The sequence below is a fragment of the Trichechus manatus genome, unplaced genomic scaffold, assembly GCF_000243295.1.
Source record: "Trichechus manatus latirostris isolate Lorelei unplaced genomic scaffold, TriManLat1.0 scaffold00093, whole genome shotgun sequence".
NCBI lineage: Eukaryota > Metazoa > Chordata > Mammalia > Sirenia > Trichechidae > Trichechus > Trichechus manatus.
Window position 1 is genome coordinate 1,125,833 of NW_004444029.1, and position 24,245 is coordinate 1,150,077.

The 24,245-nt window shown below is 45.0% G+C and overlaps 1 protein-coding gene across 1 annotated transcript in view; it reads right to left on the reverse strand.

The window, feature by feature from the left end:
• Positions 1 to 24,245, reverse strand: part of CNTNAP2 (contactin associated protein 2) — a 1,280,693-nt gene that overhangs the window by 158,965 nt on the left and 1,097,483 nt on the right. Inside the window, exons 16-17 of the mRNA XM_023736915.1 lie at positions 17,094 to 17,312; positions 1,915 to 2,151 (exon numbers count right to left, since the gene is read on the reverse strand). Of these exons, the coding sequence (XP_023592683.1) occupies positions 1,915 to 2,151; positions 17,094 to 17,312 (456 nt within the window). The remainder of the gene's footprint in view (positions 1 to 1,914; positions 2,152 to 17,093; positions 17,313 to 24,245) is intronic.

Here is a 24,245-nt window from a genome sequence, read left to right on the forward strand (position 1 = left end):
TCTGTCTCCCTCACACCATCTGTCTCCCTCACTCTGTCTCCCTCACTGTCTGTCTCCCTCACACCATCAGTCTCCCTCACACCATCTTCTTCCTCACACTGTCTGACCTAATCTGTATGCCCCCATTGCTGTGACTCCCACAGCAGCCCAGAGATCATATAACTCTATGGAACAATTCCTCCTGTGTGTGAACAATGCTGCATAAACAGCCCTCCATGTATTCAGGGCAGTATGAATGGGCTACTTATGTAAAGCTGCTTATTAAGAGATGCACTGACCATTTACAGGAACCTTCGCCAAACACCATGCAATCATTGAGAAAGAAGAGTGGTTGACACACCTTTCCATGGTAGCTCAGGAACAGTGCCAGCTCCCCACTGCACACCTTCTGTGGGCAGATGACCCACCACACCGCCACCAGCTGAGTGAGGGCCAGCCGATGAGCGTGCATGGTCCATGCAGGACCATGGGGTGCACACACATGATCACATGACACGTGCTGGGCTCTCGTGTGCAGCTGATTGGCCTGCAGAATTTGTCGGGATTGAAGGAATCATTCAAGGCTGAAATAACCCAGTGATAACAGATGCTCTGAGCCGACCAGTCATTCGTGGCATTTCAGCATCCCTGGGTGGTGCAACCCGTCAACACACTTGGATGCTAACCAAAAGGTTGAGTCCACTCAGAGGCACCTTGGAAGAAAGGCCTGGCTATCTACTTCTGAAAAATTAGCCATGAAAATCCTGTGGATCACAGTTCTACTCTGACACACACGGGGTCACCATGAGGTGGAGCTGATTCAATGGTTGCTGTTTAGCTGAGGCTGAGAGCCAGGCCCAGAGATGCCAGGATGAGGGTGAGAATAATGATGATGACAACAGCTGGCAGCCGGAGGCTCTCGGAGCTGGGAGGGTATCCCGGTCAGGGGCGCCACTAGGGTCGGTGTCACCCCACCATGCTAATTATCACAATTTTGTAGCTAAAACACCAGAAGACGTGACAAAATCAGTGACTATAAAAAGATCGGCAGCAACAAAAACAATAGTGCCTGCTTGTAGTGCATGCAGATGAAACCACGTGATTGGAAGCATCGTTGTAATTGGGCAATAATGACACTCTGACCAGAACACATTAGAAGGTCCAAAAAGTAAATTAGCATGGAGTTTTAGCCTTGTAGGTATACTGATACATGTAAGCTGGGCTTATGAAAATTTCTTTTGTTGTTATAACTAACTACAGGGATATTTTTATAAAAAATAATAAATTTCTGCTGGAACACTGCACAAAAATTTTACAGATGGTCATTTTGGTGTCACCCCCTCTGACAGTGTCATCTGGTGCTGTCCCACCCCGAGCACACCCCAGCGATCCACTGATCCAGGCCCCTGGCAAGGTGGCCGAGTCACTGTGGTCACGGGGGAGACCCAGTGTGTAGCCCGCCTCTGTCACCCCACCAAGGTGTGATGCTCCAGTCGGTGTCCAGCTTGCTGGAATCTGGGGGCCGTTCTGCTCCACACTCAGAGCGTCTCTCATCTGAATAAACTACAAAGGTTACACACTAATTTAGGAAACTTGCTACCTATGGAGACAGAATTCCGATTGCCTGACCCGCACAATGAAGCACACCTGTGCATGGGTGAAGCACACCTGTGTGCAGATGAAACACCTGCGTGCAGGCAAAACACTCCTGTGTGCGGGTGAAGCACACCTGTGCATGGGTGAAACACACCTGTGTGCCGGTGAAACACTCCTGTGTGCAGGTGAAGCACACCTGTGTGCAGATGAAGCACACTTGTGCACGGGCAAAGCACACCTGTGTGCAGATGAAACACACCTGTCTGCAGATGAAACACCTGTGTGCAGGTGAAGCCCCATCACACAGACGGTCTGGGCTCTGGAGTCCGGCCTGCCTACCTCTGTTGCAGAAGGTGCCCTCGTAGGCCGTGTGGGTGCAGTCGCAGGAGTAACCATGGTACCTCTCCACACACCGGCCGCCGTGCTCACAGTTGGCCCCGTAGCTGGTGCAGTGCCCCGAGCAGCCGGACACGAAGCCAGAGGTGACCTTGGCCCTCTCCTCCAGGTCCAGCGTCACCCCGTTCATCCGCAGGGAGCGGATACAGCCCAGGAAGCCCTGCTGGCCGCCAGCGGCACCTGAGGACGACAGAGGAGGTGGTCAGGTCAGGAGGGAGGCTCCGCTCTGCACGCTTCACTCCCGGACAGAACGACCGGGGACCACACCGCTGGGGCATCCGTCCCCTCCCCTCCAAGTTGGCTCGCTAAATGGAAAGGTTGAAGATGCCCCTTGGGCTAATGCCTAACAAAGAGGCCGTCTTTTGAGAGGCAACGCATTTGCTACAGAAACAAAATGTTTGGGAGATACACTACAATTGTCTAAGCTGTTTTGGAAGTCTAATCCGGCTTCCTGTAGAAAAGAGGCTTATAGAAACCGCTGGGTTCTTTTCTCTCTAGACTTACATCACTTGTTCCACGTTATCTGTTGAAAGGCACACACAAAGGCAGAGAACATGCATACATTAGCACAACTAACAAGTCAGTTAGTTGGAGGCCGAAATCCATTTGAAGTATGATGTCGTCTGCCTCTTGACTCACAAAATGCTTCATACTGAAGTTCCCATGAAGGGTGGCAGGCTTGTCATCTGAGGGGGGGTGAGGTTGGAACTGATAATTTTACAGGGACTTCAGCTCCTCTGCACTTATGACAGGCCAGGTTAGATATTGTGACTTTTGTCTGTCATTCGGGACATATTCTACAAAGAGCATGCTTACTGTGATTTTCTGAGTATGTTACGGAGTTAGACCGAGGTCCGTGAGCATAGAAATACTAAAATATTTCTAACGAATTTCATAGGCAGGTTCACTGAAGCATTGTATCGCAAGTGGGTTTAATTGTGTCTTTAATAACTTTAGCTATTATTTTTTAGGCAGCTGGTACAAAAAGAGAAATTCAAAGTGATACATGTGTCTGTACCATAGAGTAACAACTTTCCTGGAAATTAAAATGAACAGTAGTTAACATTATTAAATGAACTATCTGATGAGGATTTAGGAAAAAAAAGATACTGTTAAGAAAAATAAAATGCAAGTAATTCTTTTACTGAGGGCTGCGTACTAGACACATGCTATTCACATATCCTCACAACAAGCCTGAAAGGTAGGGATTCTTATGCTCATTCCCGTAGTACAGATGAGGAAACTGAGGCTTAGAGAGGTGAAGGAGTTTACTAAGGACCTATAGCTCCTGGGTGGCAGAGCCGCAACAAGTCTGCCTTACTCCTGAGCATATGATGGTGAACTCTGTTCTGTGCTGGCTGCCTGACACCCAGGAGAGCCTTCGGGATCAAGGTCCCACAGACGTCTGTGCTTCTGAGATGGAGCTTTGCAAGTCTTTGAAAATGGGTGAGCCATAGGGTGACAGAATTTGAGTGAGATTTTAGTCGGTTGGGGATTGATTCTGGTCACTTCTCTGCTCCTGGGAAAAGATGCGTGGTGTGGTGGACTCATGGGATAGGGATAGGGCTTGTAGATCAAAGCAGGGAAGAGTTAGAATTTGCTTATATCTGCAAAGCCTCAGGTGTGAAATGCAAATGAATCGCTCTATTGTCGTATAAGTCCAGCCTTGCAGTGTTCTTACTGGGTGAAAATCCTACAGGGAAGATTTTACTTTTAAAAAATATTGGAATAGAAGGTTAACTGAAGGGAGTCACTGCCCTTTTTGATCAGAGTTGGGGCAGCAGATGACAAAGGAAGTTATTAAAGACAGCCGCTCCAAGGATTTCCCGTTCTGCATCTGCCTGTCAGCCCAGCTGCACACCTCTGTACTGAAGGGGACTGCAGTCTTGCTGTGATGTGGAGAATCCAGCCTCAGTCACTCTGGTGGGTTACAATTTCAGTCTGGTTTCTCTCATTTCAGCCACTTTGACTTTTGTTCTTGTCATAAGGGCTTCCCGACAGGACTGTTGTTAAATAAATGCCTAGATATTTTTATTTTCATCACAGCTAATTAAGACATTTATATCCTATCAAAAGATGAAGAAAATTTTAAATCGTCATTTTTAGATATCTCCCTCTCCTTGTCCCTGATTACAAATGTAATAGTTCCTCACTGTAGAAACATAAAAATTCTAAAAAGAAAATAAAAAGAGAATTTGTAATACTACCCTTGAGATAATTGCTTTCACTTTTAGTGAACAAATAACCTTTTCTACTTTTACTATATTCTACTATGAGTAGACATATGTGTAAAAAAACAAGGGAATTAGAATCTCAATATACACATTGTTTTCAAACTTGCTTTTTGCACTTAACTTATCATGAAACATGTTCCGAGCAATGAACGTACGAGTAGAACACGTGGTTTAACACTTGCATCGTGCCCCCTTCTAAATGCACTATTATTTGTTTAGACACTCCACCGCCATGGGACTTTTCAGCTTTTTCCAATTTCCATTATATATGATACTGTGATAAATATCTGTTATGGATTGAATTACGTCCCCCCAACATAAATGTTGAAGTCCTAACCCTCAATACCTGTGAATGTGAGCTAGTTTGGAAATAGGTTCTTTGCAGATGTTACCAGTTAGGTTAACATGAGGTCATACTGGAGTAGGGTGCGTCCTAATCTATAATGATTGGGGTCCTTATAAGAAGGGAAGAGACACAGAGACACATGGAAGACAGCATGTTACAACAGACATCTGAGCGAGTGCCGGCCGTCACCAGCTGGGAGAGAGGCATGGAATAGTCTCCCTCAGAGCCTCAGACGGAATCAACATGGCTGACATCCTGATTACAGGCTCCCAGCCACCACGATTGTGAGATGACAAATTTCTGTTTATACAGGCCACTCAGCTGCTCTAGGAAATTAATACAGTATCCTTGTAGAAATCTCTGCACACTTGTCCAGCTTTTCTTAGAATTAATTCTTAGCAGTGTAAATGCTGGGTACAAAGGCATACTCATTTTTAAGGCGTTTGAAATATATTTTCCTCTAAGAAGAATTTACCAATTTATATTTCACCAGCAAGCTATGAGCTGCCCCTCTTCTCTACATTAAGTCTAATAATGGGCAATACTCTTTGGAATGTATGCCAATCCAATAGGCTGGGGAAAAAAAAAGAGTTTATTGTTTTAATTTGAACGCGTTAAATACTGTGAGTTGAGTAACTTTTATGTTTTTCCCCATTCCTACTTTTTGTTTTCTCGTGTCTTTTATTTTTCGGGAGGGTAGATTTCTTACTGATTGATAACAATATTTTGGGCTTTAACTCTTTGTTATAAAATTTGCAACCATTTTCTTACAGTTTGTGTCTTTTTTACTCGTATATGGTATTTTTTTCTATATAAAAGTTTTAGATATTTCTATTGTCACAAACATCGGTTTTATTTATATGATTTCTGCCTTTAGGATGATACTTACAAAGACCTCTCCTCATCCAAAATAATATAATTATTCAATAGTATTTTCTTCTAGTACTTTTATGGTTTTACTCTATGAACATTTTAATCTTTAATCTATCTGGAGTGTGTTTTAACTTTGAAATAATTCACATTTCATGGATCCTCATCCATAGTTGAGAGTTTGAAGAAGAGACTTTTTAAGACTCAAGTAAATGTTAATATAACAAAAGATGGATAGTTAAAAAGAGCCAGTTGGCAGAGCAAATAAATCCAGACCAAACCATGTTTTTATTATATCATTAAGGCAAAAATTTAGATTAATGTATGTACATTTAATTATTTATGTATACTGGCCTCATCCTACAAGAGGATAAAGGGGGAAGCTTTTTCTGTCTTTCTGCCTCTCTGCCTTTGACTCTCTCTGATCTTGTGTCTCTCCTTGGGTCTGCAACCATCTACCTCCGTTCTGCCTTTGAGTTTGGGTCTCTCTCCCTATCAGGATGTTGACTGTGTTTAGTCACCTGTGTGGCGTCCATCACACCTTTTGTCCCCTCAGGGCCCCTTTTCCATCTATAACCTGGAAGGCTGAACTGGGGGAGCCTCTGGTCCCTTCAGCTCTGAGTTACTGTGGCCCATTTACAATCTCCCCTTCTACTTATTTGTCTCCCCTCTATGTCAGTAAACACAAGGCCAGTTGCCATCCAGTCACCTCTGACTCATGGTGACCTCATGTGCATCAGAGTAGCACTGTACTCCGGCGAATTTTCAATGGCTGATTTTTCAGAAATAGATTGCCAGGACTTTCTTCCAAGGCGCCTCTTGGTTGCCTGAAACCTCCCACCTTTCGGTTAGCGGCCGAGCGCATTAACCATTTGCACCATCTAGGAACTCCAAACAGCAAATACCTCTCCATCTGTCCTGAAACCTCTTCTCTCTTCCTTTCCTGCACTGCCGCCTGCCGCCCTCTCCCCTTTCTCCCTCCTCCTCTTAACTGGCCACAACAGAAGACTGTAGTCTCAGCTGTATTGACTGAATTCATTAAATAAAGCTTTGTATTCTGTCTTCTTAATGTATTAAGCAGGTGAGTGGAATGCCATTTGTCTCTCTATAAAGGAAAACTACATAAATTGGCTCTTCTCACTTAGGTGGTCCCTGATTTATTTAAATGGGTCACTGAGTTGCAAAGTACGTTTACTGATGTAGCTGATCTGGAGAAAAACTTTCGTCCTGAGGACGGTCATTATATATTAGCAGAAGGTGTTGACACAGTAGGACCAGTGGAAATTACTTGAGATTCAATGTCTGTGCTCTATAGAAGCCTTTCTTGGTGACAGATGTCATATGTTTAAATCACAGGTCTTCAAGCAAAAATGCTACTTAACCTTTGCTAATTAGAAAATCAACATATTGTCATTGGAGCGAGTCCCCTGCCACTCGAGAGTTTCATGCATATTAGTCAGACCTGTGATGATTACCCTAGGTGAGCTCTGGGTTTAATTTGTAAATCATTTTCCTTGTGAAATCCTACTCAAGTACTGCAATTAAAGATTCATTATGAAAATGCTGTAGCCATCCATTATAAATAATACAACCATCAAAGGCTCCGAGGATTATGGCCACATAATCAGTTAGTAAATTAAACTAAAACGGGAAAACAATGATGGAGAGGAATTACATAAAACTGTCTTCAAAGTCAGAGTTTATTTATTAGTTTTCTAAGGCGCTGAGGTGGGTTCTGGGGCTCCTGAGTCCACTCCACTGCTCAAACATGTGAAATCTAGTTTTTCCGATCGGTAAATATTTATTCCACGCCTACGATGAGCCAGGCTCTGTTCTGGATGCTCAGACTGCATTTGAAACAAAGCTCACAAAAGTCTCTGCCCTTGTAGAGCTTATATTCTCACAGAGGGAGACAGAGATTTAACAATAAACTCAGTAAGTGTTATGGATTAAACTGTGCCCCCAAACAGATATGCTGAAGTCCTAACTTCTGGACCTGGGAATGTGACCCTGTTTAGAAGCAGTTATCTCTTGTGATGTTAATGAGGTGGGTGGGTCCCAAACCTAATCCCTTCTAAGTGGTGTTTTGTAAAAAGAGCAGAAGAGACACAGACACACATGGGGGAAGACAGGTGCCGTGTGAAGGTGCAACTACAAGCAGCCAGCAGAAGTCGAGAAACGCCCAGGACTCCAGAAGCTGAAAGGGACCAGGAGGCTCATCCCCCAGAGCTGTGGAGAGCGTGCAAGGCCCTGCCCACACCCTGAATTCAGACTCCCAGCCTCCAGAGCCGTGAGAAAATGAACTCCTCTCTAAAGCCACCGGTCTGTGGTATTTTTTGTTCTGGCCGCCCCAGGAATCTAAGACAGTCATGAGTAAAGGCTATCGCGTGCTAAGGGTGACAACCACCACGGACATTAAAGTCAAGCTGGGCCAGGGCATCAGCAGCGGGGTGGGTGGGGAGGCTACCGTGTTCCATGGGGCGGTTAGGACGGGCCTGTTGGAAAAGTGACAGAGAGTATCTGTGCACATGTCCGTGGGGAGAGAGGTAGGGGCCCTGCCCACGGGTCAGGGGTGCCAGCGGGCCGCTGCAGGTGCACAGAAGAGCCACCTGGTGAATTCCCTGCGTAGGACTATGGGAAAGATGTTTCCAGCTCTGAAAAGATGGCTGACACATGCTTCTGGCCTGCAGGTTAATACAGATATAATCACAAACAGCCCTTCAAATAGCCTTCAGTACTGGGCTGAAGTCTGTCTAGTGCTCCAAAGCGCAAGCAGGCTGTGATGAGCCTCACAGAGAAAAGATGTGTTCGATCAGCTTCATTCAGGCCTGGGTGCTGTTACAGCACTGCTGGCTGTGAGGTCAATGTTAGTGAAGCAACAATACCTGTTAAATATAGGTCTTTAATCAGAAACATGCATGGAATAAGGCTGTATATTGATCGGTTGATGAGAATGCTGTGACCAGATGGCCTGAGCCCAGCCCCATGTCTACCCTGGAGCAGTGGCTGGGTGCTCGCTAATGCAGCGTTCTTGGTGACTCTCGAACATGACAACTATGGACAAGAATCACCTGTATGTGCGGGGAGAGCTGCTGGACCTCCCAAGAGATGAAGTCCCCACCCTGCCGTATCTCCTGTTCTGGATGCTTCCATTGCCTCTGAAGCCTGGACCGTCCACCTAGAACCACAGAAGAACCTGCGGTGTCAGTGCAAGTGTGTGAGATAAAAAGCAGCTCACTGCCCGTGAGGCTGGGAGCCTCTGGGTGGTCAGGATTCCTCAGCGGGGAAGGGGCTAAAGGAAACGGGTCACCTCATTCATGCAGAGCTTCGTGGTTGACAGGTATTGATCAGGGATGCTTGTCTCCATGAGATATTGGGGTGCATGTACGAAAACGGCCTTTGTGTACTCAGAACATTGGGTATGCAGAATTGCTTTTTGGGCTCATGCTCATGAGTGCTCATGACTTCATTTAAGAGGGTGGATTTTTATTTTTTAGCTGATTGTCACTGCATGGGTTCCTCACTTCCTCAGATTAAAGGACACACAGATATGTGAATCTAAACTATTACAGTGGAAGAAAACTTATAAATAGAGACTAAGGGAGCACAAGGTTCTGACAGCAGGACACATTCAGTAAACGAGAGCTGTTCTGGGACGGGGATGGAGCTGAGGAGACTGAACTCCTGCTGGGAGCTGGGGGGCAGGGAATGGTGGTGTTGTTGTTGGGTGCTGTAGAGTCGATTGTGACTCATAGCAACCCTATAGGAGACAGTAGAATTACCCCATAGGGTTTTCTAGGCTGTAAACTTTATGGGAGCAGATCACCAGGCCTTTCTCCCATGGAGCCAGTGGGTGGATTCAAATCACTAACCTTTTGGTTAGCAGTCGAGTGCTTAACTTTTGTGTCACCAAGGCCAGCTACTTAAAAGGCTAATATGAATTGAATACTCAGAGGCACTATCATTTTCCAAGCAAGCTCACATTTACTCCCCGGAGATGACCAAACGCACTGTCCACTCTCATCCAGCCATGGGGAGAAGCAAAGGCTCAGACCCTGAATGTGCTTCTCCTAGAAACTCCCGCCTGGGGATGTAGAACCTCTAGTGCTGCCATCCAGGAGTGACTCCTAGGAGCCTTTACGGAGATAAAAACAGGGATAAGAATAAAACTTATGCCCAAATCCTCAAAAGCAGCACTGGCTATCAAAGAAAATGAAGCAGTATCTTCAGAGTGTTCACGGACTGTAGATTTGGACCCTAGGTTCTCATTCTGTCTAAGCCTCCATTTAAACACAGGAACCAATAAAAACATTCATAGGCATACGAGGTCCAAGAGGGCTTGCCTACAAAGTCCCTCATAGAAAAACTGCTCTTGACCAAAAAGGGAAATGAATCCAAGAGGAAGTAATAAGACATGGGAAATAAGGGTAAGTTAAAAAAATAAATTTAGTAAATATTAATGCTTTTTAATAACAATTAATATTCATACAATCCTATAATTAGAACAAGTCCATGAGGGCCAAAGCATGACCTTCAGTATATCCCACCTGAATTTAGAGACCATCTCAAGATCTCAAGAATAGATTTGATGCACTGAACACGAATGATTGAAGACCAGGCGAGTTGTGGGATGACCGTCAAGGACATCATACATGAAAAAAGCAAAAGGTCATTGCAAAGAAAGAAAAGACCAAAATGGATGTCAGAAGAGACTCTGAAACTTGCTTTTAGAATGTCAGGTACCTACAATGAACAGAAGAAATGATGAAGTAAAAGAGCTGATCAGAAGATTTCATAGCGTGGCTCAAGAAGACAAAGTAAAGTATTATAATGAAACTTGCAAAGACCTGGAGTTCGAAAACAAAGAACACCCTGCATGTTTCTGAAGCTGAAAGAACTGAAGAGAAATTTCAGGCCTTGAGTGGCAATATTGAAGGATTCTATTGGCAAAATATTGAACAGCACAGGAAGCATCAGAAGAACATGGAGGGAATACACAGAGTCACTGTACTAAAAAGAATTGGTCAATGTTCAACCACTTCAGGAGGCAGCATATGATCAAGAACTGATGGTATTGAAGGAGGAAGTCCAAGCTGCACTGAAGGCATTGGTGAAAAACAAGGCTTCAGGAATTGACAGAATACCAGTTGAGATGTTCCAACAAACAGATGCAACGCTGGAATCGCTCACTCATCTACGTCAAGAAGTTTGGAGGACAGCTACCTGGCCAACCGATTGGAAGAGATCCATATTTGTGCCCATTCCAAAGAAAGGTGATCCAACAGAATGTGGAAATTATCAAACAATATCATTAATCTACACAAGTAAAATTTTTCTGAAGATCATTCAAAAGTAGTTGCAGTAGTACATTGACAGGGAACTGCCAGAAATTCAAGCCAGATTCAGAAGAGGACATGGAATGAAGGATATCATTGCTGATGTCAGAGAGATCTTGGCTGAAAGCAGAGAATACCAGAAAGTTGTTTACCTGTGTTTTATTGACTATGCAAAGGCATTTGACTGTGTGGATCATAGTAAATTACGAATAACATTGCAAAGAATAGAATTCCAGAGCACTTAATTGTGGTCATGAAAAACCTGTACATAGATCAAGAAGCAGTCATCCAAACAGAACAAGGAGATGCTGCATGGTTTAAAAGCAGGAAAGGTGTAGGTCAGGGTTGTATCTTTTCACTATACTTATTCAATCTATATCCTGAGCAAATAGTCCAAGAAGCTGGACTATATGAAGAAGAACTCAGCTTCAGAATTGGAGGAAGACTCATTAACAACCTGTGACATACAGATGACACAACCTTGCTGTCTGAAAGTGAAGAAGACTTGAAGCACTTACCGATGAAGATCAAAGACCACAGCCTCCAGTATGGATTACATCTCAACACAAAGAAAAATCCTCACAACTGGACCAACAAGCAATATCACGATAAATGGAGAAAATATTGAAGTTGTCAAGGATTTCATTTGACGTGGATTCACAATCAATGCCCATGGAAGCAGCAATCAAGACAGCACACACTACAGGGGAAGTCAGCACAACTGAACTAAACCAAAGCTAAGAAGCTTCCTGAATACGACCAACACTTTGAGAGACAGAGTAGCAGGGGTAGGGGTCTGGGGACCATGCTTTCAGGGGATATCTAGGTCAACTGGCATAACAAAGCTTATTAAGAAAATGTTCTGCATCCTACTTTGGTGAGTGGCGTCTGGGGTCTTAAAAGCTAGTGAGCAGCCATCTAACATGCATCAATTGGTCCCAACCACCTGGAGTAAAGGAGAATGAAGAGCATCAAAGACACAAGGAAAGTATTAGCCCAAGAGACAGAAAGGGCCACATAAACCAGAGACTTCATCAGCCTGAGACCAGAAGAACTAGATGGTGCCCAGCTACCACCAATGATCACCCTGACAGGGAACACAACAGAGAGTCCCTGATGGAGCAGGAGAAAGATGGGGTGCAGAACTCAAATTCTAGTAAGAAGACCAGACTTAATGGTCTGACTGAGACTGGAGGATCCCCGAAAAGCATGGCTCCTGGATTCTCTATCAGCCCAGAACTAAAACAATTTCCGAGGCCAACTCTTGACAGGGATTGGACTATGGGACATAAAGTGATACTCGTGAGGAGTGTGTCTCTTAGCTCAAGTAGATAAATGAGACTAAATGGGCAGCTTCTGTCCGGAGGTGAGATGGGAAGAGAGAGAGGGTTAGAAGCTGGTTGAATGGACATGGAGAATCAGGGGAGGAAAGGAGGAGTGTGCTGTCACAGTATGGGGGAGCAATTAGGGTCGCAAAACAATGTATGTATAAATTTTTGTATGGGAGACTAACTTGAAATGTAAACTTCATTTAAACTACAACAATAAAAAAAATTAAAAAAGAAAAGAAAAAAAAGAAATCAAAGAATGTATTTTATTGGGCAAATCTGCTTCAAAAGACCTCTTTTAAAGTGTTAAAAAGCAAAAACATCACCTTGAGGACTAAGGTGTACCTGACCCAAGCCATGGTATTTTCAATTGCCTCACATGCATGTGAAAGCTGGACAATGAATAAGGAAGACCGAAGAAGAATTGATGCATTTGAATTACAGTGCAGAGGAGAATATTGAATATATCATGGACCACCAGAAGAACGAACAAACTTGTCTTGGAAGAAGTGCAGCCAGAATGCTCCTTAGAAGCAAAGATGGCAAGACTTTGTCTTGCTTACTTTGGACATGTTATCAGGAAGGACCAGTCCCTGGAGAAGGACATAATGCTTGGTAAAGCAGAGGGTCAGTAAAAAAGAGGAAGACCCTCAACGAGATGGATTGACACAGTGGCTGCAACATAGCAATGATTGTGAGGATGGTGCAGGACCGGGCACTGTTTCATTTATATTCTGTGTGGGGTCACTATGAGTCGGAACCAACCCGACGGCACCTAACAAGAAGAAGAAGAAGTTGCCAGAGGAATAAAAGCAGAATGCACAACGTCCAAACCACTGGAATAAAATTCAGCTCAATCCATGGCAGGTAGGCTGGGGGAGGTGGTGAATAAAGAAAGCACAGGAAACAGGAAACAGTAGGTAAGATGGCCGAAATCCACCCTAATAGAGCATTAGTTACAATCGTGAGGAGAAACCAGATTCTCGAGTTGGATGTTTAAAGATCCAGCAATAAGATTCTTAAAGAGACACATTTAAACAAAAGGAGACCAACACTTGTAGAAAAAACACCTGGAAAATACTAACAACCACCACGAGGCTAGGAGCAGACATAAAACTGTGAGATGAAGGACGACGTAAGGAATAAAGATGGAGTTATGTCCTGCCAGAAGGCACAATAAATGAAGAAGACCACTGACGTACCTAACTACAAGACAGCCTCGAAATACACAAAGCAACCGGTGATAGAGTACTGGTAGAAATAGATATTCAGTCAATAAAGTTCGAGTTTTATATTCAGAAATTGATGGATCAACCGGTAGTTAGGGAAATTCAGTACGTATATACTGCAAATCTGCTGCAAAAGACTTCTTTAAAGTGTTAAAAACAAAGATGTCCTTTAAGGATGAAGGTGTGCCTGACCCAAGTCATGGTGTTTTTAATCACCTCATACACATGGGAAAGCTGGATAATGAATAAGGAAGACAGAAGAAGAATTGATGGCTTTGAATTATGGTGTTGGTGAAGAATATTGAATATACCATGGACTGCTAGAAGAATGAACAAATCTGTCTTGGAAGATGTACAACCAGAATTCTCATTAGAGGCCAGGATGGGGAGACTTCATCTCACATACTTCGGACATGTTATAAGGAGGGGTCAGTCGCTGGAGAAGGACATCATGCTTGGTAAAGTGGAGGGTCAGTGAAAAAGAAGAAGGCCCTTGATGAGACGGATCGACACAGTGACTGCAACAATGGGCTCAAGAATAGAAATGTTGTGAGGATGGCGCAGGACTGAGCATTGTTTCGTTCTGTTGTACATAGGGTCGCTATGAGTCAGAACCTACTTGACGGCACCTAACAACAACATACCCCATGACTCAGTGATCCTCCCCCTGCCCCCCACACACAGGTGCACACGTGCATGCGCACACACACACACACACACACACACGAGAAATCTTCACACACCTAACAGGGACCTGCATAAATACATCCACTGCAGGGCTACTGGTAGTTGCAGAGAGTTGGGGAGAATCTGCGTTTTCATCAGTGGGGGCTGAGCCCATGGAGTGGGATGTATGCCTATAATGGAATAGCATGCGCATTGCATTGCCAGAGCTTCACAGATAGATCTTCAAGACATGAGGCTGAGTGAAGGGTAATGTGTGATATCATTTATAGAAATGACGATGCCCAAAAAACAATACCATGAATTTTCAAGCACTTGCGTATATTTAAAGAGATGGATGGGAGGGTAGAAAGACACGTGAAATTCAGTTGAGTGGGTGCCAGTGACAGGGAGACAGTAAGATTGGGAGGAGAAAAGAAGGAACAATAATAAAATAAAAATCCAACAGAGGGGGTGTGTGGCAGGCTAGGTGCGATTGGTTGTGGGATGGAGAGAGGGACACCCAGCCCCCATGCACATGGTGGGGGCGGGCTTTGACAAGGAGACGGAGGAAAGACGGGAGGACATGGTGGAACACTGGGTGGGAAACCACCTGCTTATTCAGAACTAATAAAAGTGAGTATTTGTTATGGATTGGACTGTGTTCTCCCAAAAGATATGCTGGTTGAAACCCAGTTCCTGTGAATGTGACCTTGTTTGGAAAGAGGGTCTTTGAAGATGCGATCAGTTAAGGTAACAAAGTCACACCAGAGCAGAGTTAGCCCTAATCCCTTCTGGGTGGTGTTTTATGAAAGGGGAGAACAGACACGGAGACGGAGTCAAGATGCCGTGTATAGATACGTCTACAAGCCGAGGAACACCAAGATGTACATGGAGCCACCAGAAGCTGCAGGAGAAAAGAAGGGTCTTCTCCTAGAGCCTTCAGACAGAGCATAGGCCTGCTTACACCCTGAATTTGGACTCCCAGCCTCCAGAACTGGGAGAGAACAAATTCCCACTCTTCGTGGTATCTTGTTATGGTGGCCCCAGGAGCCCTCGGGAGCATCGTTTCTCCCACCTTCTTTGCAGGGACAGGAGAGGCCCTCAGGCCTGCCCCTTCCTCCGTGTTTATGCCCCTGACTCTAATGTTTTTTATTTCAATTTTTTTTCTAGGTGACAGTTGCCATTTTTTATCATAAACTTTAGTTCAGTCCTTATTGAAAGAATAAAGAAAACTATATGAGAAACTATGCCATCAATCTGTTGAAAAAACTTCTCCATATTGATTGCAAAATTGGTACCTTTACATTAAAGAGCTTTCTCTGGATCTGACAGTTCAAATCGTCATGAGAAAACTGGAAGAGACCACAGAGTCCCGGAGCGTTTGCTCCTGTGGCGTGTTACCTATTGACACAGACACAAACCACAGTGATGGCTCTGTTCTTTGGGTCTAAAATCCATCTCTAGAAGTTTGCACACATATAATCTCCAGCTTAGAGAAGCAATTTAGCACCTGTGAAAACAGGTAATTAACAGACTCCCGTAAAGAGGGTTCAAAAGAGGTTGAACGTATACTGTCAACTTGGTTCTGCTGGGAGCATATGAAAAAGAAAGCAAGATTTGTTGTTATAGCTCAAGGGATAGGTTATGACTCTGACTCTGATGTTGACAGCTGGAATTCCAAAAGTTAATTAGTCTTGATTGCTAAACGGCAAAAGGCAGGACACACATATGGCGACATTTAGTGGGGAGGGCCACCCTGGCCTGTGGGGGCAATTCTGGAAGGAGAGGGTGCGCTGAGTGAGGGAACATAGAGCTGGCAGGTGGGTGGGCAGGTGAGACCAGAACGGAAGTGCCCCATCGGTGGGGAGGGGCTGCTGTCCCGGGGCGATGGGAGTGGGGTTCACGCCCAAATGGGAATGAGCCAGCACAGTGTCCTCTGACAAGCTGGTTAGGAAGAAGGCTCAAGAGCCTCCTGTACTTTATTTGCATTTTTGCTGTCTCTATAGGTTTTTGAATATATTTTTTACTATGTAGTTTATGAGGTCCCTGGGTGGCACAAGTGATTTGCAACTGTAACCTAATGGTTGGTGGTTCGAACCCACCCAGCACCTCTGCAGAAGAAAGGCCTGGGTGATCTGTTTCCATAAAGATTACAGCCTAGAAAACCCTATGGGGCAGTACTACTTTGTAACACATGGGGTCGCCATGAGTCAGAATCGACTTGATGGCAATGGGTTATGGGTTATATAGTTTATTGATTTCCTCGAGTGAATATTTTTTCAAGATTTCATTGAGAGAATAATTTTATATTTTTATTGATGGCAGTTGTTTTTAACCTTAATGTCACTCCCTGCCCCTCTCTGGGAGAGGACCAGGGGACCAGGAACTCTATACCCCGCCCTTGCCACACGGTGAGAACTCAACATGCTCTCAGAAGGCTGAGAACATTATTCGGGTCTGGATGGATCTGCCATGCTGTTTCTCATAATATTCTGACTCTTTCTGTGAGTATTTTGGTTTGGCTTCTGTCATGCTTGATTTCAGTCTGTGGTGCCTAGTGAAAAGGAGATTTCCAAAGACGGCAAATATCATCAAATTCTGGGAAAAGAATTTTGGAGAAAGTTTATAAGGAGAAATATCTTCTTACTTTGGAAATGGGATGGTCTATTTTTGAGTAGGAATATTAACTCAGAGAAGTAACAAAAAAAGAGTATGATTAATTCAGAGAAGTCATCAGAGGAATCTAAATTCATGTGTTCATTTGTGCACTCCCAAACACGAATTACACAATGTTGCAGCACTGTTCTGGGTCTTTCTCCCTCCCTCCTTCCTTCCTTCCACACAGTTACAAGCAACCTCGATGATCAAAGCATTCTACACAGCTTTAAAACCATACAGCTGAAATGTCAGAAACCAGAGCCCTCAGAGACCACCCTGCCCCTCCGACTTTCTAGAAGAGGAGTGAGCTCGGGGGAGGGGGTGGAGGTGGGACCAGTCTGGGTCTCATCCTCCGCAGCACCCAACCTGCCTGCGTGGAGATCTCCCCCAGCCTCTTGTGGGCTGGTTCCTGCCTGGGGTTGGTTTCTGGGGCCCTGGGGCGCCCACCGACTCACCCACGTACAGCTGGCTGTACAGCTCCAGGCGCCTGTGCCCTTCCGTTGGGGCCTTGCGCACCTGCGGCGGCAGCCGGTCCACCTGCAGGCTGGCCTGCTTGACGTTCCTCTCGGCGGTGACGCGGTGCCACTGGTCGTCGTTGAGCGGGGACGGCGCCCTCACCACGATCTCCACTGGCCCGTTCCCGACGTCAAAGGAGAAGGACACGTCTGTGGCAGCTGGAGGAGAGAGCAGGGAGGGTTGAGCATGTTTATCCTGGACACCCACCCAGAAAGCCCAAACCAGTGCCGTCCAGTTGATTGCACTCATGGTGACCCTGAGGCAGGGTGGTGCAGGGACACACCAGGAATGCTGAGGAAAACCAACGCAGCAGAGGAAACCCCTGCCTGCTCCCTGCTCCAGATGCCCCAGAGGAAGTTCTGGAGGAGGACAGACTGTCTACCATGTCAGCATGAGTCACCACGGGCCACAAGCTGGGCAGATGTGGGTTTCCTTACTTAGTCTTCAGACACCTGCCAGGACATTTCCATCACAACTCTTTCATGAGGACACAGGGCCTGGGGTGCTGAGCATCTGCCGAAGGCCTTAGATTTGATGAGGGGTGGGGACAGGACCAGAGCCCAGGTGTGTCAGATCTCAGAGCCTGAGTTCTCACCGGATCCCATACATAGCTTGATCCTTAAGCAGTCCAGGGCAGCGACTGGAACCCTGACTTCCCAGACCCACCTGGAGAGCTTTATGAAAATACCTGTGTCCAGCTCTGCATCCAGAAATCCTGACTCTATTGATCTGGGATTTTTAAAAGCTCCTCAGAACATGCTAACGTGAGAGCTACTGCTTTGAGGGGAATTTACAGAACTTTATTTCAAGGATTTCACCACCCCTATTGACAGTTAGGGAGCTATGAACTGTTGATTATACACGTGGACCTCGCCAGATGGAATACACAGGAATCAAATCGACTACATCTGTAGAAGAGACAATGAAGAAGCTCAATATCATTAGTCAGAACGAGGCCAGGGGCCAACTGCAGAATAGACCATTAATTGCTCGTATGCAATTTCAAGTTAAAGCTGAAGAAAATTAGAACAAGTCCATGAGAGCCAAAGTACTAATTTAAGTATATCCCACCTGAATCTAGAGACTATCTCAAGAATAGATTTGATACTTGAACACTAATGACTGAAGACCAGAAGAATTGTAGAATGACATCAAGGAATCACATATAAAGAAAGCAAAAGGTCATTAAAAAGACAGAAAAGAAAGAAAAGACCAAAATGGATGTCAGAAGAGACTCTGAAACTTGCTCTTGAACATAGTGTAGCTAAAGCGAATGGAATAAATAATGAAGTAAAAGAGCTGAACAGAAGATTTCAAAGGGCAGCTCGAGAAGACAAAGAAAATTATTATAATGAAATATGCAAAGACCTGGAGTTAGAAAACCAAAAGAGAAGAACACACTCAGCATTTCTGAAGCTGAAAGAAGTGAAGAAAAAAATTCAAGTCTCAAGTTACGATACTGAAGGACTCTATGGACAATATATTGAACGACTCAGGAAGCATCAAAAAAACATGGAAAGAGTAAACAGAGTCATAGTACCAAAAAGAATTGGTCTCTGTTCAACCATTTCAGGAGGCAGCAAATGATCAAGAGCCAATGGTACTGAAGGAAGAAGTCCAAGCTACACTGAAGGCATTGGCAAAAAACAGGGCTTCAGGAATTTACTGAATACCAACTGAGATGTTTCAACGAACGGATACAACTTTGGAGGCCCTCACTGTCTATGCCAAGACATTTGGAAGACAGCTACCTGCCCAATGGACTGGAAGAGCTCCATATTTGTGCCCATTCCAAAGAAAGGTGATCCAACAGAATGTAGAAATTATTGAATAATATCATTAATATGACACACAAGTAAAATATTACTGGAGATCATTCAAAAGTGGTTGCAGCAATACGTGGACAGGGAACTGCTAGAAATTCAAGCCAGATTCAGAAGGCATGGAATGAGGGATATCATTACGGATGTGAGAGATCTTGGCTGAAAGCAGAGAATACCAGAAAGATGTTGTCATGGATTGAATAGTGTCCCCCCAAAAATATGTGTCAACTTGGCTAGGCCATGATTCCTGGTATTATGTGGTTGTCCTTCATTTTGTGATCCGATGTGATTATCCTGTGTTGTAAATCCTAACTTCTATGATGTTAATGAAGCAGGATTAGAATGAGGAAAGACTCAATCTACAGGATTAGGTTATATCTTGAGTCAATCTCGAGATATAAAAGAGAAAATTGAGCAAAGAGAGATATAGACCTCCTACCACCAAGAAAAAAGTGCTAGAAGCAGAGTGCATCCTTTGGTCCCTGTGCTGAGAATCTCCTAGAGCAGGAAAAGATTGATGACAAGGACCTTCCCCCAGAACTGACAGAGAAAGACTTCCCCTAGAGCTGATGCCCTGAATTAGGACTTCTAGCCTCCTAGACTGAGAGAATAAATTTCTCTTTCTTAAAACCATTCACTTATGGTATTTCTGTTATAGCAGCACTAGATAACTAAAACAGATATTTACTCGTGTTTTATTGACTATGCAAAGGCACTCGACTGCATGGATCATAACAAATTACGGATAACATTGCAAAGAATGGAAATTCCAGAACACTTAATTGTGCTCATGCAGAATCTGTACATAGACCAAGAGGCAGTTGTTTGAACAGAACAAGGGGATAGTGCATGGTTTAAAATCAGGAAAGGTGTGTGTCAAGGTTGTATCCTTTCACCATACTTATTCAACCTGTATGCTGAGCAAATAATCCAAGAAGCTGGACCTTATAGAAGCATGCAGCATCAGGCTTGGAGGACAACCTGTGTTATGCAGATGACACAATCTTGCTTGCTGAAAGTGAAGAGGACCTGAAGCACTTACTGTATGGATTACATAGGAAAAGAAAGAAAACAAAAATCCTCACAACTGGACCAATAAACAAGATCATGATAAACAGAGAAAAGAGTGAAGTTGTCAAGGATTTCATTTTACACAATCAACATCCATGGAAGCAGCAGTCAGGAAATCAAAGGATGTATTGCACTGGGCAAATTACTGCAAAAGACCTCTTTAAAGTGTTAAAAAACAAAGATGTCACTTTGAGGACTACGGTGGCCTGACCCAAGCCATGGTGTTTTCAATCGCCTCATATGCATGTGAAAGCTGGACAATGAATAAGGAAGACTGAAGAAGAATTGATGCCTTTGAATTGTGGTGTTGACGAAGAATATTGAACATACCATGGACTGCCAGAAGAAGAAACAAATCTGTCTTGGAAGAAGTACAGCCAGAATGCTCCTTAGAAGTGAGGATGGTGAGACTTCGTTTCACCTACGTTGGACATGTTATCAGGAAAGACCAGTTCCTGGAGAAGGAAATCATGCTTGGTAGAGGGTCCATGAAAAAGAGGAAGATCCGCAAGGAGATGGACTGACACAGTGGCTGCAACAACGGGCTCAAGCATAACAAATTGTGGGGATGGCGCAGGACGGGGCAGTGTTTCATTCTGTTGTGCACGGGGTTGCGATGAGTCAAAACTGTCTCGACGGCACCTGACAACAACAACAACATGAGCTGTTGAGGCAACGGAGGTGACCTGAGTCCTATTTAGGTCACCTGGGCCATCTGACAGGCGGCCTACGTTCTTGTGCGATTTTCTTCCTGTGTCATGTGTTGCAGACCTCCGCCCTTCCCCTTCTGTGAGGCTGGATCCTCTAAGCGATGGATTAATTGTGTCCCCAGACAGTTATGTTGAAGTCCTAACCCTTGTGCCTGTAAACGTGACCCTGTTTGGAAAGAGGGTTTTCTCTGTTATGTTAGGGGAACACCCAGAGTAGAGCAGGTCCTAATGCTGATCGCTTCTGAGTATAAACAGAGCAGAGCAGACACAGACCAGCAGGGGAAGATGGTCACCACGTGAAGACAGAGACAGACAGTCACAAGCCCAGGAACACCAAGGATTGCTGGTGGCTACTAGAAGCTGAAAGAGACAAAGAAAGACTCTCCCTTACAGCCAACACCCTGAATTTGGACTCCCAGACTCCAGAACTGTGAGAACATAAATTTCTCTTCTTTAAAGCCACTCACTTGTGGTATTTTTTGCTACGGCTCCACAGGGAATTCAGGCCCTCTTCACAGCCCAGCTCCATCACTGCCTATACTTGTTCTTTTCAGAGATCTGCCCAACCAGCCCTCCTCCCATAAGTCATCTCAGCTGTAGGAACGTGGGTCAGGTGTAAGCAGCTTTGTTATTTCACATTTGAAGCTGCAAGGTGAGCTCCTCAGTGGCTTTGTCATACCCGTGGTTATCAGCGCGCATTTTCCTCAAGATGGTCAGCACTGGCTTCAAACGCTGACACAACACAGGCCCCAGGCTTCCTCTGGCTTGGGGAACCTTCTCAACATTACGGATGCACCCCAGGAAACTTCCTAACTCTCTAATAAGGAGACTCAGCCCCAGATCCGTCGATGAGCCTTCTGCCTAATCTCTGAGCAGTTTAATTAAATATCTGTCATATTTTCCCCCAGGCTAGTGGAAAGCGAGGCTTCACTGGGCTGGCACATTTTGCAATGATGTCACAAGCAATCAAACATGTAATTTAAAAACCATGGACAGGGCTGCTCCTGCCTCTACAGGCCGATCCGAATGCTGCACTAACTTCGAACTACAGAAACCTTAAGCGCAGGGATCAATTTAATCAGCCTAATTTTACCAAGGAATTTGATCCCTCATGTCATTGGGAAACGCTTTATTTTAACGCCCGAGGTTACCCCTCACGCACTCAGCTAAGTATCCCCTTTAATTAGGAGACTGACCTCCGGCGTCACTGGGACAGGTCCTACCTGGGAGGCCAGTGACCTTTGCCAAGGTTTTCACGGAAGTGTGCTCAGAATGCAGGTAGACGATAACATGACCATGGCCCGAAGGCTCTTGCTGTGTTTCTGGCACAATCAGTGTGGAAAAGAGGTCTTGTTTTAAGAATCTGTTCTCATCTTATAATCCAGTACTACGTTAGAGCAAACAGGCCCCTGGGTGGCGCAAACAGTTTGTACTTGACTGCTAACCTAAAGGTTGGTGGTTCAAACCCATCCAGTGGTGCTACGGGAAAAAGACCTGGCCTTCTCCTTCTGTAAAGATTACTGACATGAAAACCCTACGAAGAAGTTCTATTCTGTAACAGACGCGGTCGCTATGAGTTGGAGTGATTGTTTTTGGTTTTATGTTATGGCGGAATCCCTGGGTGGTGCAAATGGTTAATGCTTTCGGCTGTTAACTGGAGGGTTGGAGGTTTGAGTCCACCCAGAGTTGCCTCAAAAGAAAGCTCTGGTGATCTACTTCTCAAAAATCAGCATTGAGAACCCCATGGAGCACAGATCCACTCTGACACAAGCAGGGTCGCCATGAATCACAACGGGTTTTATGTTACAGCATATACATTTTTTAAATGTCACTTGTGAGAATGGCACTAAACCACCACTGTTTCCCTGTTTCTTCCTCTGGACTGTGGTCTGCTTAACACCAACCCACCACTGTGGAGAAGGACAGACAGTTTCTGGGGTCCTGGGGTAGCTAAGTGGCGCAGGATAAGGGACTCAGGGCCAAGGGCCTCCACACAGAGCGACCCTCCTAAAGAGTCCATCCAGGCTCTGCAGAAGAAATGTCTACAACTTAGCAATCCCCTCCCTCTGCTGCTTCCTGGGAGTCGGAATCAGGGTGTCAGCTGTGTCGATTCCATCTGAGGCTCTGAGAAGGGAGCTGCTCCATGCCTCTCTCCCAGTTTCTAGTGTTTCCTGGCCATCACTGGTGACCACTGGTGATCATTGGCCATCACCGGTGATCATTGGTGATCATTGGCCATCACTGGTGATCAGTGGTCATCACTGGTGATCACTGGCCGTCACTGGTGATCCGTGGTGATCATTGGCCATCACTGGTGATCATTGGCCATCACTGGTGATCAGTGGTGATCAGTGGTCATCACTGGTGATCAGTGGCCATCACTGGTGATCAGTAGTGATCAGTGGTGATCACTGGTACTCCTTGGCTTACAGCTGTGTCTGTCTATCATCACTTGGCTGTTCTTCCTCTGTCTCTGTGTCTTTTCTCCTCTTTTATAAGACACCATTTGGATGGGATTAGGACCCACCCTACTCTATCTTCAAAGACCTTATTTCCAAACAAGGTCACATTCACAGGCACTGGAGGCTAGGACTTCAGAAGATTTTTTGGGGGGGACACTATTCAATCTAAAACAACCAGCATCCTTGGAAGTGTTGTCCAGAGCAAAGCTGTTAGTGCCTCTGCTCAGAACTGTGCAGAAATGGGAAAGATTGCAGAGAACTGTGTTCCAACATGAGCCACCCACCTCTCTCCTTGTGATCCAGCCCGATGATGTCCAGGGATCTATGTGCTCCCACAGAGTCAGATCTCCAGGTAACGGTGGCCCTGCCCAGCCAAGGGCGGGGGGCGGTTTGCCTAAGTCAGTCACGGTATTTCCATGCTCCTCACCTGTACCCGACTTAGGAGGGGGCATCACCCTCATTGCCAAATGAGACACGAAGCTAGTATTTAGGAAAGGTTTGTTAGCTCACAGGAGACAAAAGTTAAGGAGAGCCCCCTCCCTGCCTCAAAATGTTGAGTGCAAGGGTGGTCCTTAATGTCTCTCAAAAACAGCAGACTCAAGGAGAACAGAGGGTGATGGGATAAACCTGGGTCATTGGTGACATTTCTCAGCCTTGACATTGTCCTTCTACCTGTGTACTTCTTATGGGAGGCACCCATTATTGCTAAGCCATTTTACTACTGCTTACTGAAAGCATCTTAGCAGACACAGGAAATAGTCTGGGAATTGGGATATCTGAGTTCTGGTCTTAGCTTTGCCTTTTCACCTTCTTGGGCCTGTGTCTCCTGGTTTCTGAAGTGAGGATTGCATCTACAGTTTTCCAAATTTCTGTGTCCAGAATGTGTTTGAAAACCACTGAACTAGTTAGTCTCTGAGGTCCCTTCAAATGTCAACATTTTACAATCTAAGTTGCAAGAGACTCTAAGAGAAATAATAAAATGAAGTTTAGCTGGTCTGAATGGTCACTTTAGTAAATCACAAGAA